Source organism: Astatotilapia calliptera, chromosome 20 (genome assembly GCF_964374335.1).
Source record: "Astatotilapia calliptera chromosome 20, fAstCal68.1, whole genome shotgun sequence".
NCBI lineage: Eukaryota > Metazoa > Chordata > Actinopteri > Cichliformes > Cichlidae > Astatotilapia > Astatotilapia calliptera.
In genome coordinates this window covers 32,362,882-32,381,276 of record NC_137441.1, presented here as the reverse complement: position 1 = coordinate 32,381,276, position 18,395 = coordinate 32,362,882, and the positions used below count along the sequence as shown (strand labels likewise).

Genomic DNA, 18,395 nt, shown 5'->3' with positions numbered 1-18,395 from the left:
ACAGGCGTAAGTGTGACATCTTAGTAAGGACCGCAGCTAGCTCAGCGGCAAACTAATGAGGCAAATGTCCATTTGGTTAAAACTGTTGTGGTAGATCTTCAGGGAGAGGAAAAATGCACTTCTTAGCAGATGACATAGATGCTTTGCACAAGTTCCATCCAGACATCTCAATCAATTATAACCACATTGCACAGATTTCAGTCTTGTTATTGACTTATGGATCACCCCAGTTATAGTGTTGGGTAGCACACAACTGGGGCTTTTAGGAGGGCGGGGGTAAGATGGATAACAGTACAAGGCGCATTTGAGTAGACAGCATAAATAACTAAAACTGAAATTAGGTGAATTTCCTTCCTTGCAGGAAACTGGTAAATGATTTTTGGTGCGAAGAACAATTAGGCTTCTTTGTAATACCTCTTGTAAAGGTTCGACTCCTAATGCACCAGAGTGCTCCATGTTAAGAGCGATAATCTTTGCAAACCAGATAACCAATAAAGTGTCAGGTAAAGCCGAAAAAGAGGTGAAAACTCAATCACAGAAAGAGATAACATTAACCAACACACTTAAAGAGAGTGAACTTGATGAACGGACAAGATTACAGAAATGTTATTGAGTTTGAATTGGACAAGAATTTGCACTGCACTTGTCTGAAAATTACAACTGCAATACCTTGAATTGTGAGAAATGAGGCTGCAATCCAATTATGTTCGAACTGCATGGATAGACGCCTGAGGGAATCCATGTAACCAGTTGTATATTTTTGCCCCAACTAGTAACGGCACTTAACCATAATATACCGTAAGACCCACCTATGGATATTTTACAGGAATTCAAGAGCAGGTGTGAGCATCTGGGAAATTCAGACTTTCGATCATCAGACACCAGTTTGTGGTATATCTTACAATTGATCATTTGGGCTGGTTTCTGTATTTGTAGCTAGTTTCAGTTTTAAAGTAACCAGAATTTTAACCACGAGAAATTAAAAAGAAATCTGAGAAGAGAGAAAAGATTTGTGTTTTCAGTCTGAATTATTTAGGCCAACGCAAACCACTACTTATCGAGTAATTACTGTGCAATACGGTAAAAATGCAGTTTTAGGGTTGCAAACATTCTTGGAATAAACAAGAACACTGATAAAAGATACCATACCAGAGTTTAAAAAAAACCAAAACTCAAGATTTTCCATCCACAGTCTCGTGGTATCACATATTCTTATCTAAAACACTTCAAACAATTCAAAAAAAAAAAAAAAGAAAAGAAAAAGAAAAGAAAAAGACGAAAAAAAAAAAAGAGTGCAACATCAACTTTTTATATTTTTGAACAGGAAATGACTGGCATGTACTGAGCAACTCTTTGCTCCTTATCTGTTCTGCAAAAATATGTACACAATTTGTCTGCAACATTGAAAAGATTTGCAGGACTTGATGGAACTAGAAGCTGGGTGGGGGTGCAATTGAGGGTCTAAAAGGAAATCATTAGCAAGTATAGAATTCGGGCTCAGTGTGAATCAATTCATTCCAAATTGCCCTGGCCTGTACATTTGTGGAGAAGTGCCCCTGATATAATAACAGACTGATAGACATGAACAAAAATTGTGTTAAGCTAGTCTCAAATTTCCCCCCCAAACACACGTTTGGAGGACCAAAAGCAGGAGAAAGTGAGAGACGGCGAAAAATGAAGCTCTATATTAATTTGGTGCTTTCATGGATGATCTGCTATCAGGGGCAGCTGTCTTAAATGACTTAACCCAATACCTTTCTGATATTAGAGCCCTGCCAGAAAGGAATTAACTTTTAATGCAATTATTGTATTTCCTTTAGTTGCCTGACTGCTTGATGTGGCCAACAGTGCTTTTTAATCTTTTTAAAAGAGCAGCTTTAAATGCCCTTCTAATTGTGACAACCTTCTTGCCTTAATGTGACCTTTAGTGGAGAAAGCAAGGCCACTTGGGAACAGCTATAGGGAATTACTGACCCTGAGAGACATCAGGAAGTGAGGTGCAGAGCTGGCCATTTAGCTAACATCCACAGTTGTTCAGACACTCCAGGAGCTTCAAGGGCCCTGCTGGAGACGAATCTTTCTAACAATGACTGTACAAAAAGAACCCTTCATTTCTCACTCATTGTTGCTTGTCCCTTCATGTGCAGTGCTTTTTCAAAGAAGTTAGAACGTTAAAAAATGAAATGAGAAGCAATTACCGAAACTTGTCTTCAGCATAAGCAAAATCTGATAAAGGGTTACTGGTTAAACGTGGGCATTTCTAAACTACTTTGCATCTGTTCACACGTTGCCGGGTTGGCGTTTTGTGTGTTACACTCTGAAATGTGGTCAATCTTTATTGAATTATCCTAACTTTTGAAATTTAAAGGTCAGAGTCAACATTTCAGCAGATGAAAAAGGGTCATGGAAAACTTCATTGACATTTGCGATGCAAAGGTTTAAAAATAACATGCGCTGTATCAGTGTCAGAGCCATGGGCAAGGCTACGATCATGACATCAAAAGCATATTATGCAATTTTTGTAAAAGGGGGGGTTGGTGGACGGAAATTGAGCTTTTTTTTTTTTTTTTTTTCAAGACCACTGCATATAGAGAACAAACTTTCCATTCAGCAGCATTTCCCTATCAAAGTTCTGACATCACAAACATGGAAAAGTTGAGTGGTTTAGTGGTGAGAAAAACCGAGGGCCGTAGTAGACTGTATTCGACAAGGCCACTGACAAAAAGGTAAAAACGCACTTAATATGATATTGTGAATAACGCTACGCTTGTCAAAGAGAAAGAAGGGGGGGGGGGGGAGGAAGCTGCATTGTTATTTTCGAAATACAAGCAATTTTTAGAAAAGTGTAAAACTTTCAAAACTGTGTTTAATTTGCTGGAAGTGTTTCGCTTCCTTTAAACTTTAAGTTCAGAATTGTCGTCCCCCCCCCCCCCAAAAAAAAGACAGAAAAAATGTTTTATTGGCTTCTTTTTTTACTGACTTGCAAAATAATTGAACTTCTTTCAAGAGCCGGTTGTACAGGGTAAAAAAATATCCTCATTCTGCAGAACGAGCAGAATAAGAAAGTAGCTGAAGCTGCCACGTGTTTTAACGGAACATGAAGCAACAACAAAGTCATGCGCTTTGTTTATTCTTGCGAGATCTAAACATGAAGACAAACAGGTGGCACTCGGCCAATTCAAAACTAGCCTGACAGATACGCTATAAAGCCGAATCTGACATTTCTTAATGTGCAACTGTCAGTCGTGCTGCCTGGGGTTGCCTTTGCTAAACTAGTGAGACAGATGACTGTTTAGATAAGGACATCCCCAGTGGGGCTCCGAGAGCCCCAAGAGCCCTGATGACTAAAGACGTGCGACTCTGTGAGTGACACCTCACTTTCACTTACTTTGGGCAAAAATACTGCCTAGCCCTATACATTCCTTTTAATTCAGGTAAAAGGCCCAAACCATGAGTTTGAAGCTGCTCTCAGAGATGAGGGTCATCAGAGATTAACCCATGGCACTTTAGCAGTGGGGGTGCAAGAAGCGAGTCGCAGCGAAGCACAACAAACTACTTAGCTACCACAAAACATTCCAGCCCCTTCTCAGCTGCAATCCAGTAATGGATACTTCCTCAGCTCCTCGATTGGTCAAAATGTTTTCATACAATAATTTAATTCAGAAACACATTTACAAAGCAGGAGTAATCAATTTTAATTAGTTGATTTTTTTTTTCATTCGCATAAAATTTAATGTACTGCCATCGATCTCCTTTGTTCTTTAATGCAGTGGCTCTTTCCTGTAATTCGAAGCTTTTTCTTTTTTCTTTCTTACGCAGTCAGTGATGACATTGTGTGACAAGCAGCTCAGTGTGCTTTTCAGTGACCGTTTTCAAAACATGAAAATGCTCACAACGCAACTTTATCTACGCACAGCGTAGCAAAAAGAAAATGTGGTCATAATGTGGTCTGTAAATGCGTCGAGTATGAAAAATGTTCTGTTTAGAAATGACTCCGGTCAAATATACGAGAAAAACGTTTGAAATAGAATAAAAGACACTAAACTGTCAGAAACTTTCTGATCATTTCTTGCAGATTTAAAATGTATCATTAAAATGTTTTTGAAAAATCAAAAAGATAAACAAACAAAATAAACAAAAGCAGCAAGAGTTTCATGTATGGTTTAACAACAATAAACAGTAGAGTTTACAATGAAAACTTAGATGAATGGGAAGCAATAGAAAGTGGTTTGGCTGTTATAAAAACACAAACACTCTGTAGTGTTTTTATGGAACGTTTTAAAATAGCAAATTTCATAACAAAATCTACACTGAGGTTAACACAAAATGGCTAAACATTTATATTATGCCATATTTATATGGCATATATATAAGTTCAGTTCTTCGGTAAAGAGAAATGAGAGACGCAATTTGCTACGGTAACATAAAGAAGCACAGGGTCTTTTCTTAAACCTGCCACTGCTCTGTGTGTTGTCCTTCACATCATCAGGGCCTGCCGGCCTTTCACATTCAATTAGTTGATTGAGGCAAAATGCAAGCGGCACCAGCAGCAAACAACGTGAAGCTTGTGTCCAAGCGACACACCACAGAAGTTGTGTTGTGGTGTCAGGAGAAGAGCTGCTTCCGTCACAAGCAACTTACAGTGACAAGCCTATCCTCCTCTGTTCATCCAAAACTGCTCTGCTCACTGAGGAAGCACCCACCCATGGACACAAACTCATACACACGCATCCTGCAATGCATACAACTGAAGCACTACAATAGGCAAATAAAGCCGAGAGCTGCGGCGAAGATGCAGCGAGTTGGCATCAGTTTTGTGTGCAGTCCTGCTCGCCTGCCAAATTGACTAATAAAACTAAAATAGAGAGACCAGTGACAACAGAGAGAGAGAGGTATCCTTTTATTGATCAAATTATTCCTTCTTGGGTACACTGTGCCACTGGATGAGCCTATGCTCAGAAAGACAACTAGACAGATTGTGACATTCCAGTGACATTGTAATTGTGTGTCAACCCTTTTCCAGTCAATAGGCTGAATGCACTAATCATGTGTCTTGGATCAGCAATTTCATGGTCTTCAAAGGGGACCAGGAATTGGTGGCATGACCCTGCATACAGGGTTAGACCCCTCTTTCCTCAGTGAGTTCCACAGAGAGGAGAGGGGAAGGATGGTGTAAAGGGAGACGCGCCAAGGAAGGCACAGAGCCAGGAAAGATGAACATCGCCATCTACTGGCCAGGGCTGGCAGAAGTGGCATACGAGGGGTGGGGTTGGCAGTTTACCCTTGCGGCCTGTCTTTCACTGAGACCTGTCAGAAACATTTAGACACACTTGCCAAGACAATGGGCCACACATCTACCGTAGCAGACAAGTCAGGCTGAAATAAACATCGAACCAGGGAGGAAACTTAAGCCAGCAGGCCTTCGTTTGGTTTTGGAGAAAGAGAGCAGCGGCAAGAGTCTGCTCCTGATCACACTAAGTGACAAAGAAATGTGTTGGCTAATTCTCTTTTTTTCCAGAGGCATCCAACCACCGCTAAGAGTCTAACCTCGAGAGTAGGAAAACCATAAAGAGTGGGGTGCTGACAGCAAAAAACAGAACAAAACAAACAAACAAACAAACAAACAAAGAGCAGCAATCACCAGGGCCAGAGAAGAGAAGAAGAAGAAGTACCACTTGTATTTCTTTTTTAACTCTGAGGGGAAAAAAAGACAGCTCATAAAAAAAAAGCAATTTAGTTTAACCTTTGTAAACCAGATAACGATAGACGATGAGCGAGTTATAAAAAGTCACCGTGATAAAGCGATAAAATGTGTAACATCTGGTTTATACATGCCCCGCCTAAACGTTATCCTTCTCTTTTGAGAAGTGCACACAGAATTTTCAGGTTTTGCAACATGGCTGCCTGGTGATCTAAACTTAAGAGACTCTCATACAGCACATAAATTTATACGATTTATGTTCCTCCTTTTGATCTCAAATCAACATCTTAACACTTTATGACTACGTGACAATCAGAGGCAGTGGTCAAAGTTTAGGCGTTGACACCCATCTTAGCTGAACATCGAGTCACGCGGTGACAGGAGAAAATACATGTTTTACCATGCGCCTCCAAAAGAAAGAGAGAGAGGAGACAACCCACAGTGAACCACTATAATGTCACACGAGGTGGCGTGTTACAGCAAAAGGGGCTGAGTTGGCAAGCAGCTCAGCAGCAGACGCACACCTGTTCTGACATTTTCTGTCGACCTTGACACAGAAAACGCACGACAATGCCACTCTCAGTATTTTAAAAGTACAGGCTGTTTGACGAAGCCCCTTCACTTCCCCTTTTCTCATCCCCATGATACCCAAAACCACTTTCCACACACTTTTGGAACCATGACGCAGCACGTACAGATGTGAGGGGGAACAGACAGGTAGCAGTGCCATTAAAAGAATGGAGAAAATCTACAAGGAGAGACAGGCGGAAAAAATAAATAAATAAAAAAAATCTGTGAGTGAGTGAAATTTGGAGACAACCGAAGGCCGCTGGGCGACTGTCAGAGTTGGCTGACTCTTTCCACAGGATTGCATGCCGCCAATACCTCGCTTAAAATCCCACAGTCCACAGTAAACACAATCTGGAAAGGACGGAAAGGCCTCAGCCTCGCCTCTATTTATTCCATTTCTAACGTCTCCTTGTCACCCTTTCTTTCGAAATTCATGACAGAGCTACAATGCATCCATCCATCTACTATTTTAATCAAAGAGAAAGCAAAGTGCTGCTGCCAGGAGAGCTGCACAGGAAAACAAATGCGATCTTCCTGTTAATCACTGCATTAACAAGAAGTTGACAGTCTTGAAGCACATGCTGGGGAGGGGAGCCACTCCAGGTGTTGGGTAATTGTCAGTTGTGCCATTGGCTATTTATTTATTTATTTTATTTATTTATTTTTTAACTACTGTGTCAATGTCTGTTTGACTCCTGGTTTCCAGTTGCTCTCTACCTTTAAATACAGACAGAAACAAGAAGACTCTGGATGAAGGCGAAGGAGTCTACCTATTACCAGTGCCTGATGAAGTGCTTAATTTTAAAGGTTAACAAGGGAGGCCTAAAATAAAATAACATGAAAACACACACAAGCTCCTTGACTATTCTAGAAAGAAAGAAAATAATAAAATCATATTTGGTGACTTTGAGGCAAGAAAATGTTTTAGAAAAAAAAAACAACTTACCAACACACAGCAACTTGTCAGATTTATTCACTTGGCCCTTTTATTAAAAGAAAAAAAATCTGTTTAATCTCTTTAACTGCAGGTGCAAGGATCCAGTTTCATTTTCCAACCAGAAACATTACAGTTTTTACTGGCATTACACTTCTTAGCCACACCTCTAAAGTCTAATTGGAGCGTAATATTTTCGTTCAAGTGCTCCATTTTATCTTAGTTTCTATATTCTGTCACTTTCATTTTAGCCTACAGAGTAGCATACTATCTTTTTTTTTCCAGATTTCTCAGATAAAGCCACAATCTCAGGGCGCCACACACAGAGAAACTCTGAAATCCCATTAGCATTTTGCTTTCATTATTTTTAATCAAACCCTGAAAACTGACACATATTAATTAATATCCATTACCAGTTTTTTTGCCCCCTCTCCCAGAGAAGACGTTCGGGGGGGAAAAAAGAAGCAATTAACTTAACAAAATAATCAAAAAAATTGTTACAGAAATCTCTGATAAATGTCATGTGAGGTCCCATCTAAATGTAAGAAGTGTAATACATTCTTGCTGTCATATTCCATTAAACTGCTATTACAGTCTTGATAGAACTATTAGTCACTACATTATTAATAACATTAATGTATTTACATTTTTGGTGTACAAGCCTGCTTTCATGCAATAATTTATGAAGGCGACTTCAGATATGTTATAATGTTCCCCATCGAGCCTCTTTTGTGCTTATTATTGATTGTGAAAACAGTCAAAAACTCCAAATCTAATATCCCTCTGCCCTCCCCCATACCCCTTAATGTATTGGAGTGGTCTGTTTACATTAAGGACTGGAATAAAGTGCATTTACATCTGAAGCATAAGTTCATAATTTACATTCTAACATTTATTAGAGGTGACAAACGAGCATTTGGTCCACTCGTGCTTTTCCACAATGCAGCACTCATTCAATCCATATAAATTACAGCTGGGATAGGGAGTGCAAGAGCAAATTATTTTATTATATGTATGCATGTATGACTCTATAGGGGGTTACTAAGACAAACAGGGAATTACTTGATTAGGCCAACCGTGGTTTACAAAGAAAGAAATATGAGACTGAGGGTTAGGCCAATGAAATTTTAGCATAAATGTTTGGCTCTTATTCAAATACCTAAAACACACAGACTGCTGTATTGCCGTGGTACTACACTGCACTACTGTGCATTTCATACAGGGTAGAAACAGCTCTTTTAAATATTGCCGTTCCAATAGCTTATCCTTAGTTAGCACTAATATTATTCAATTAAAAGAAACTTGCCTAAAAGGCAGTATTATATTACATAATTAGACAGGGCAGCATTTTCAGAAGTGTAGTTACAAATGCACTGAGGGGATCCCAGCATTTGAACAAATATCTAGCGCTGTAGGGGAGCTTGCCGACAAATTAACAGCTAATAACTTACTGGGAAGCAAGATAAAAAGAGAAAAAAAAAATGTTCCCCAAAGTGTCAATTACAAATAATTTTTCCTCTGATTTCTACACTTGTGAAAGCACGATATGCTAAAAGGCATTTTTAATAGTGTGCCAAAATAGCAGGATATCCATTTCTTTTTTTTTTAAACGCTCTGAATTTATTAAGAAAGATAATTCAGCATCGGCAGCAGGACTGTTTAGGATGGCTCCGAAAGCATACGACTCCCATCTGAGAGCATTTAGTGGACTGATAGGAGAGACAGACAGGTGCAGGGACATGGGAAATGAAGGAGGATTCAATCAAATTCATGTTCATTAAAATCCGAGGACATCACAAAAATGAGAAAGATGCTGACAAATCAAAGGGTCTCAGTACCTGAATTACCATAGTCATTTACTTATTAAAGCCAGGATGCTTCGTGTCAATCAAGAGCCATCACATTCTCCATTTGCAGCGGAAAGCCACTGTAATTGCTTCTCATACTAATCAACACAACTTGTGTAATTATGCCTTGAAAGTGACATTGGAGGCTGAGAGCGATGTGAGCAGTCTTGACAGCAGAGACATCTCAGATTCATCAGGAGATTTCCAGCCTCGCTGCAAGGAGACAAGCCACTCTCAGACCAAGTTACTCACTCGAGCAGTTTACAACCATAAACACAAAGAAAAGATGATAAATCAAGCCGAAGTAATTACAAAGCAGAATAGAGAGTATAAAGGAAGCTCAGCTCAATAAGACCACTTTCCCAAGTATATTGAGGCAAAATGACTACGCTGTAATTAAACTGGTGTCGTATTTCTGTCATTTCTTAAGTAAACATATTGTGACAGTTCACTAAATTGTGGGAGAATAGGAAATTACAGCTCTGTTACCATGCTGTTTACATTAATATACTCGCAGAGACAAAAAACCCTACAAATAAAGTTCTAAGTATTCATTAAAGTTTATTGAATTCAGCTTAATCACAGACTTTACATATGTCTCCAAAATGAACTTTGCGTAAAACTAACTTCAACATTCCTCTGCACATTGGAAAACTATCCAAACCATATTCCCAGGCTGCATCTGTCACTAGTCACACTGCGGCCCAGCCAGGAAGGTCAGAGCGAGGTCAAATTACAGCAACAAATCAAGAGCCACGGTTATGACATTAAACTCCATCTACAAAAAAAAGGTGCTTATTTTTGACATACAGTGGCAACAGCTGCTTCTTCATTTACTGGGAACTTTAGAGTGAATTGAAGGCCTTGCGTCGCTTTCGTCAAAAGACTGAAAACGCTATTGTCTGGGGCTGGCAATTGGGATCTAGTCCGGCTCAGCACACAAGGCAGAAGCCACAAAATAAAAATAATTTATAAAATGGGTTGGACTCATCTGTGCTCATCCCTTTCAAAGAGGTGGGTGGAACCATCACCAACATCAAAAAGGAGTCAACTGATAATTCTGGCATTCTGCAGGGGAATAAGCGTAATGATTTCATTTGCGAACAGAAACGAAGATGAGGGATTTATGGCTCATAAAAAGTTCAAACAACAGAAAAACCAAAATCTTTGTCTGTGTCATTCCTCGCTCATGACCTCCAAACTTCAGCACATGTTGAAGGCCAAGTAAGAAAATGCTCTTTTGTGGCCAGATATGAGAAAAACAAGTACATTTACTGACATAGAAAACAGAGGCTTTTACAGGAAAAGCCACCGTGATTCACCCCCTGCGTTCAACTCTAATGAGTCAAAAAGTGTGACCTGCACTTAAACAAGAAGTCACAGCCAGAAGCTGTAAACTCATTTCCCCCCCATCCAAGCCAGCAACGTCGGCAGGACCTGGAAGATGTGCTCCGAGCATGCACGATAAATCTGACGTGAAATCATAATCATAAAAGCAATTAGCTGACCCTGCGCCACTCGTCCTTGGACATGACAGTGAGAATTCATACAGAGTCCTCTAAGGAGGCTGGCTGCCGGGTTGGGCGAGGAGGGGGAAAAAGTGCAACACAGCAACAATAAAATGGAGGGCCCTTCCTGTGTCATTAACCACTGAAACAAACAGCGCATGATGCACAATGAGCGCTGTGAAACAGAGAATTGAGCCTTGATGCTTTTCAAAGGGAAAACTTCCCCGCGACCACTAAACTCGACTGTGCCGTGCAGATGTTCCTTTTGTAAAAGTGCGGGCACAGAGACAGACACAGACACAGTGCCGTACCACTTAATCCCCACCCCCACTACGCATTATATTACATCACCTTGCACTACCTTGCAGTGTGAATACAGCTTGCAGATTACATCTTAAACGAACTTATTTAGAATCACCACAAAAACACGAAGGCGGGCGCTTTCGACACCTCTTTGATCTGTGCTTTTTGCAGAGTGTGTCGCATGTTTACAGTAAGCATGACAGGATACAGAGACTATTGACTATGAGATAGCAGTTGATCGGGTCGATCGGACCTTTCTCTTTCAAGGAGTGCACTATTTTTTTAAGAAATCTCTTTTCCCCCACCTTTGGCGCACAAATCCACACAAATCCACGCACACACACCCACAGAATATCTTGCCATCACTTCCCACTCAGTAATTACACCAAGGCCGAACTAGTGGCTGCCACCTAGTGACCGTCTTCCCCAATAATCATGAAATATCTCTATGGCTCGCGCCCCCACTCGGACCATAACTCTCCTTTACTGCAGACAGCTCCAATAAAGGATTACAATTACAATTAAAGTAATGAGCAAAGAGGAAAAAAGGAAAATCTCAAAGAAGGATCCCTTGACTAACTAAATGGTAGCCTAGTTCCTTGACAGAATGGAGTTACTATAGCAGGCTCATTACTGGCTCCCATTTCTTATTCTGCCCCAATAATTAATTTGGAGCATGTTGAAACCTGGAGTTGTGGAAAAAAAATTTAAATAATAGCTTTAAGAGTGATGGATGTGAAATGAATTGAAATATGATTGTCAAATTAGAGATTCTCTTCTTGTTATTCTTTGCTTTATGGTGGCTGAAGTGTAAAAAAAAAAAAAAATCTACTGTATGTACAGTTTTAGGTTAATTTGTAGAAATCTTCAAAAGATTTCTACACTCACTCACATACATGCATATTTAGGGTAAACTGATATTAAAAGGAGACATCTCCTTTAAACACATGTTCCATGGGAAAAGTCATTGAGGGCAAAAAATAACTGAGTCAAGACCCGAGAGTAACCTCTGACTTCCTGGTATCACCACTGTGTTACATTTGTGCTACACCCACGCACATGCGAGGAAAAAAAACCCTCAAACATATGAGCAACATCTGTCTGCCTGCAACTCACGGGACTCAGCAAAAGACCCATCAGGGAAGGGAGAAGTGAAATGAGGAGAGAACGATCCAGAGAACAACAAAAGGGGACAGCGACAGCAGTGGTTCCTTCATGTCTTTGGCCACACCAATTACTGTTGGCAGGTCCTCTGCCAGCCAGCCAGGTCCCCCACAACTTCTGCACTTAACACACTGTTCCTTTTATTCCCTCTCTGTAGCGAGATGGCTATTGCAGAGGGGCTACGGAAATTTGGAGACTGCTGAGCCAAAACAGATCACTTCAAAGCGGCTTATTTAACGCTTGCTAAATTTTTCATCACAGTCGCTTAATATCCTGGGGAAGGAGAGCTTTTGAAGTTGCTGTGAGACCGGGGATGTTCTTCTTACCGTTCTTTTCCCCCTCCCTCTGCTGTACTAAAATCCCCAAACCTAAACACATAAAACACGCCCAGTTCACACTATCTGTGTCTACATGTGCAAAGGGTACAGAAGCACCTACTGCAAACAAAAAACCACACGCTTTCATACCCACAAACAAATATGCACTTCTTAAACTGAGGTTGGATTTTTTTTTCAGTGCAAAGAGTAAAGAACGGGGTAAACGGTAACCTAAATCTGTAAGAATTGCATTTAGCGATGACACATGACCCTTTAGTTTGTGATCCGAGGTAGTGAGAGTATTTCCAAAGAGTTCCGAGTTAATCGGCTCAAAGGAAATTAAGGAGCAGGAGTTCTAATAAGAAATATACAACTTTAACTTTATTATTCAGGACAATAATTAAAAACTTAAAAAAAGAAATGTACCTTTAAAGTACACAAGTACAAAGCCAAATTCATCCTAACTGTTCTTTCATATCATATAGTTTCTAACAGGAGAAAAGAAATGTAAACATTTTAAAATATAAATGCATAAAAACTATAATGCAGCTTATTTTGGTGAAGTGACTTTTAATTTTATTCCAATAGATCTGGTTAACCTGTCAAAATATCTATATTAAGTCAATATATTTGCCAATTCCTTCCTGTATTTTCATTTGGTCAGTGGAATCTTTGCTCATTAATAGCATCGTCATGTGTGGTAAGCGCAGGGTGTCACTACAGGGAGAGAGAGCACAGAGACTGGGGAAAGACTAGTAATAGACTGGCTGGGGTAATGGTCATGGCAGGGATGAGTGGGAGGGGGTGGGGATTTGAGATGGAGGTAGTCGGGGTAAGAGTGAGCAAACAGCAGTGCCAGAGGCAATAGCAGCGGCTGGCAGCGACTGGTATACCAGTCAACCATGAAACACACACTCACGCGGGCTCTCCCACCCCTTCTTCTCGCTCTAACCTGCAGGTCCAGATATCCCTGTCTGGCCTGGTATAGTGGCAGAGGCTGTGGCACCGACCCCTGAGCTGGACCCTCCTGCCACTGAGGAGGGTCCATGCCGTGCAGTGTGCCAGGGCCGGCTGATCTGGGCGAGGTGAGTCAGAACCTGTTAACATGACTGGTGTCCCCAGTCTGACATGCACATGTGCACATAGATGTTATGCAAATGTGTGTGTGTGTGTGTGTGTGTGTGTGAGTGTGTGTGAGTGAGAGAGAGAGAGACTGCTTTTTCTTCTTTCCTGCCCTTCCAACCCTGCCAGCACTCCCTTTCCTCTCATCCAGATAAAATCCTTTCAGACACAAATTTCAATTATTCACCTCATCCAAATAATGCCATGTGACAAGAATTATCCCTACTGTAATAATCCACTTAACTGGGAAAGAGCAGCTCATCAAAAAGAGAAAGGAGAAAAGGGGTTGGAAGTGAGGGTGGTGGTGGGACTTGTCAACCGGTCTCAAATTCCTCATAACAAGAATTTCTTCCCTTTTTTGAGGAGACAGTCTTGAAGCGCACTGGGATGATGAAATTGAAGTAAATTGAAAGAAAGCCTGGGAGAATGCTCCCACAATCAATAACCCCAGGATTAAATTAGCCTTGGCATGAAGGGATGATGGGGGGAAGATGAAGAGTGAATGGTGGTGAATGACATTGAGACATGTAGGCTGAACAATACAGCACGTCTATAACCTGCATGCTGTGCCTATACAAGGACAGTGAGTGTACCTGGGATGGATTCCATCCCACTTAGCAATTACCAAACATTCCTGGTTATAGTCATCGCTTGGGCCAAGCATGCCTTATAAACACTCTGCACATTACTGAAGAGAAAAACTGACATTTATTCTTGTTAAACACCACCTTATAACACCCTTTTGAGGGAACAACACCTTCAAGTGCCCTTTGTGTTTGCATAGGAGTCTACATGGTGAAGAAACTCCAAATGAGCAACTTTCTCGACCCATTTCTGACACAGACTAAAAGGATAAACAAAGAACAACAAAGATGTGCAGTCAAAGTTTTATGCTATGCATGATTAAAGAAACTGTGGAACCCATTGCTGCTGTTAAAATAGACCATTTTCCTCTCTAAAGACCAAGAACATAAAGTATACTCTCATTACAGCTTGGGGACATCATTGTGATGTATAAAGTGACTGTCTGCTAATTGGAAGCCTTTAATACTGGATCTCCCTGGGGAATGTGTAATACAGCCAAATAAAAGTCTTTAAATTATCAGATCTTAAGGTGGGGGGGAGAGAAAAACCATCATAATCTTCCTCAACTATGCATCACCAGATCAAGCCAAGAAATTAGATTTTCATTCTTTCAAAATCCCACGAATACTTGAGTTTTTGAAAAATCCACACTTCTGAGCACTAGTATTAAGAATCACAGCGTGTGCCATGTGAGAATATCTGAAATATTATTTCCAGCCATTATGATACCTTATTCATTGCTTTTTGTTTTCTTTACAGGAAATGTAATTTAATATTTGCATCGTTTGATCCAAGATGCTATTTCTTTCCAGCTCTCACTTACATTAGCTTCATTTAATGTTTTTGTGGTTACAGTCAATGTTTCCTTACCAATATTCATGTAATTGAGATTAAGGAATAAATTCTTACCAGTTCTTCTCTGGGGCTACGTGCTCCCTCTTTTCCAGGCAGAAGGCCAGGCTGAGAACATAAACAAACATTTGTATTAGAGTGCCATCTAGTGGAAAACAGAAGTAATGTCGCTTTGAAGCTTGGTAACTATGGTCGCCCTTTACAAGCACAGGGTATGTAACATTGCTGGCTTTATCTGTTGAAGTGACAGTATTCGGTTATTCAGGTATGGGACACTTTTACAATACTAGGCCTCAAGGCTTCATTCAGGCATATCAACAACATTTATACAAAGTGCTTGAGCACTCTTTCACGCTTGGCACATTTCTGCAAACTGATCAGGCAACTCTTACACTTAAAAATTGCTCAGTTTATTAGGATCCCCATTAGCTAGAGACTGAACCCTGTCAGAGCCTGTGTGAAGTACAGAACACAGTGTTATCTGCTGCTAGATCCTGATCAAAACTGCCTGAATTTTGGGGATAATTTACTGTGACTGAAGTTACTTCTGTGGTGTCAGGTACATAAATGTGAGCAACTCTCGTGCATTTGAAAAGCTTTTGGATGAATTGTGCTGCTGTATGATTCTGCAGGTATGTAATAAACAGAGAAGAAAGAGTTCTAGAAACAGCTGCAAGCATCAAACTACCTACCTACCTAACTTCTTGTTAGCTTTTGTCAAAAGTTAACTACTGTCATAACTCAGAAGTTTTTTTAACCTGTTCTCATCATGGTGAAGAGTTTAGCTTCATGCTGTACTCCATAAACATTTCCCTATGTACAGTAACAGATGGGAAACTGTAGAAATTGTGAACAAGGGAAAATTCACAACACAAATAAATTGATTGTGGAAACTGAAGGGTATCCATTTCACTGTGATGTTTATGGAGCAGTGCTTGTAGTAGAATGTGGACAGATTTTGTTCTATCGGCAGGAAAATAAATAAATTAAAAAAGGCTATTTTTCATTTCCACAAGATTGGGTAAGAAAACATTAATGACATAAATGGACTGGTTCTTATTTAGTGCTTTTGTAGCTTGCCATCACCAGTGTGTGAATGTGTTTGTGAATGGCTGGATGACTGAATGTAGTGTAAAGCACTTTGGGGTCCTTAGGGACTAAGTAAAGCGCTATACAAATACAGGCCATTTACCATTTTCTATGTGAGCACTCAAAGCACTTCATTTGCCCATTCATACAAACACTTTTTTTTCTAGGCCTTAGCACTTTCTATGGAACATTCACACACATTCTGATGAACACATTAGAAAGCAACTTGGGTTAGGAAATTGCTTAAGGATACTTGGGCAAGCACAATTGAGCAACAGTCTGTATGCCTACAATTAGTAGATGACCCTCTCTACCTCCTGAGCTACAGTTACTGTTTAGAGAATTTTAAAAACAATAAAAATGTATTTAAGGTGTTTAAGGTGTAACTAAGCATCTCTCACATATGTACATAAAAATATTTTGCATTTCTCTACAGCATATATAAACGTATATGCAAAAAGTAAAGGTGTCACTGGTGACATACATGAATAAAAACGTTCGATGACATTTGTTTTGGGGGGCTGGTGAGTTCAAAGATAACACTGTGACTGCAACCCAACAGAGACCATCAGGTTTATTTGCCTACACTGACCTTTGAGTTGCACCTACAGTTATCTGCACACAGTAAGACGAGGCTACACGCTCAGATGCAATTGTACAGCTGTACCGTTTGATGACAATGGCAAATATAGTAACTATGCCATATTATTTTCGACACAATATGGCAACTCTAAATGACGCCCCTTCCTGCCCACTTGTAAACACACTCATGTCTCAGTGACAACTTTTGCCTCGAAACCTAGCTAGCATGCTAACTAGCAGGCATGCTAATCTCTAACTTGATGAGCATTTCCAGGCACGTGATGCCAACGTTAAGACATCTAAGGCCCCGAAATATCTAAAACAGTTCACTACCGCAAATGGACATTAAAAAGAAACCGCTTTTAATGCATATAGAGACCTGTGTTATTGCCTCAGCTTGGTCGTTGGATGCCATCTTCTTCTTCTGTTCCTTCTGCCACTCTTCTTATTCTGGTATATTTCTACCACGCAACATGTTTTAGGATGCACTACTGCCTCCTGCAGGTGAGTAAGGGACACTGCAGGATAAGTCTAACTCCAAAGTATCACTCACTATTCTTACTGTCTGTTATTAAAACGCTACAATTTAAAAGCACACCAAGTTAGGTTTTAGCTTCCCCATAGCACATTCTCATGCTCACACACCTTCAGTAGATCTTATACTGAGACCTCTCCATGGTCAATGTTGATGACTGTCTTTCTTTCATTGCCAAGAAAACTTCTCTTTTGTAAATTGTTTTTATTTGTCTGTTTGTTTTGTTTTTGTCATATTAGAGCCTGTTCTACTTTTAGACTTAATGTCAGCTTCATCGTTTCCTCAGCTGAACACACCCTTTTGCCTAAAGAACAAGAAAAAAATCTATACAACAAAGCCAACAGCTTAGTCACGAGGTGTGGTAAGTCCCTACTTGTTGAAACGGATTTGCATTCAGCCACCAGATAATAGCTTAATATGTCTTTGCCCAGGGCCCCTTCAGAAACCATAATACTTAATGAATTCACAGCAAGAAGATACTATTTATTTACAGTAGTTCATAAATAATAAAAATAAATAAATAAAACTATAAAGTCATTTGCTACAGCAACCCCCTAAAGGTTAGACCCCTAAATGCTAGACTTACAGTATTAAAATGATTGTTTCAGGTGATGTAAGTGGTGCATTTTTGAACCATATAAAGCAGTCTTCTTTTCTCTCTCAACTACTCTCTTTAGGGGTTGCCACAGCGGATCATCTGCCTCCATTTCATCCCATCCTTAGCATCACTTCTGTCACACAACCCTCTGCATGTCCTCTGTCACTACATCCAAGAACCTCCTCTCTGATTCTTTTCTTTTCCTCTTGCCTGGCAGCTCCATATTCAACATCCTTTGTCCAGTATATCTACTTCTCCTCCTCTGCACATGTCCAAACCATCTCAGCCTTGCCTCTCTAACTTTGTCTTCAAACTGCTCAACTTGAGCTGTCCCTATGATCTACTCATTTCTAACTTCTAGTTTCTGATTTTTAATTTCTGGTCAATCGTAATGAAAATTTTAACATCTTCATCTTCATCAACATTTTGCTACCTTCAGCTCAGCCTCCTTTGTGTGTGTGTGTGTGTGTGTGTGTGTGTGTGTGTGTGTGTGTGTGTGTGTGTGTGTGTGTGTGTGTGTGTGTGTGTGTGTGTGTGTCAGTGCCACAGTCTCCAAACCATACAGGTCTCAGTACCATCTTATAAACCATTACTTTCACCACTGTTGCTATCCATCTGTCACAAATCACCCCTGATAATCATCTCCACCCGCTCCACTCAGCCTGTACTGTCTGCTTTGGATGGCTGA

The 18,395-nt window shown here is 40.2% G+C and overlaps 1 protein-coding gene across 1 annotated transcript in view; it reads right to left on the bottom strand.

The window, feature by feature from the left end:
* Positions 1-17,058, bottom strand: part of pex14 (peroxisomal biogenesis factor 14) — a 45,273-nt gene extending 28,215 nt beyond the window's left edge. Inside the window, exons 1-2 of the mRNA XM_026153687.2 lie at positions 16,954-17,058; positions 14,961-15,011 (exon numbers count right to left, since the gene is read on the bottom strand). Coding sequence (XP_026009472.2) covers positions 14,961-15,011; positions 16,954-16,989 — 87 coding nt within the window. The 5' untranslated portion in view covers positions 16,990-17,058. The remainder of the gene's footprint in view (positions 1-14,960; positions 15,012-16,953) is intronic.
* Positions 17,059-18,395: the final 1,337 nt, after the last annotated feature.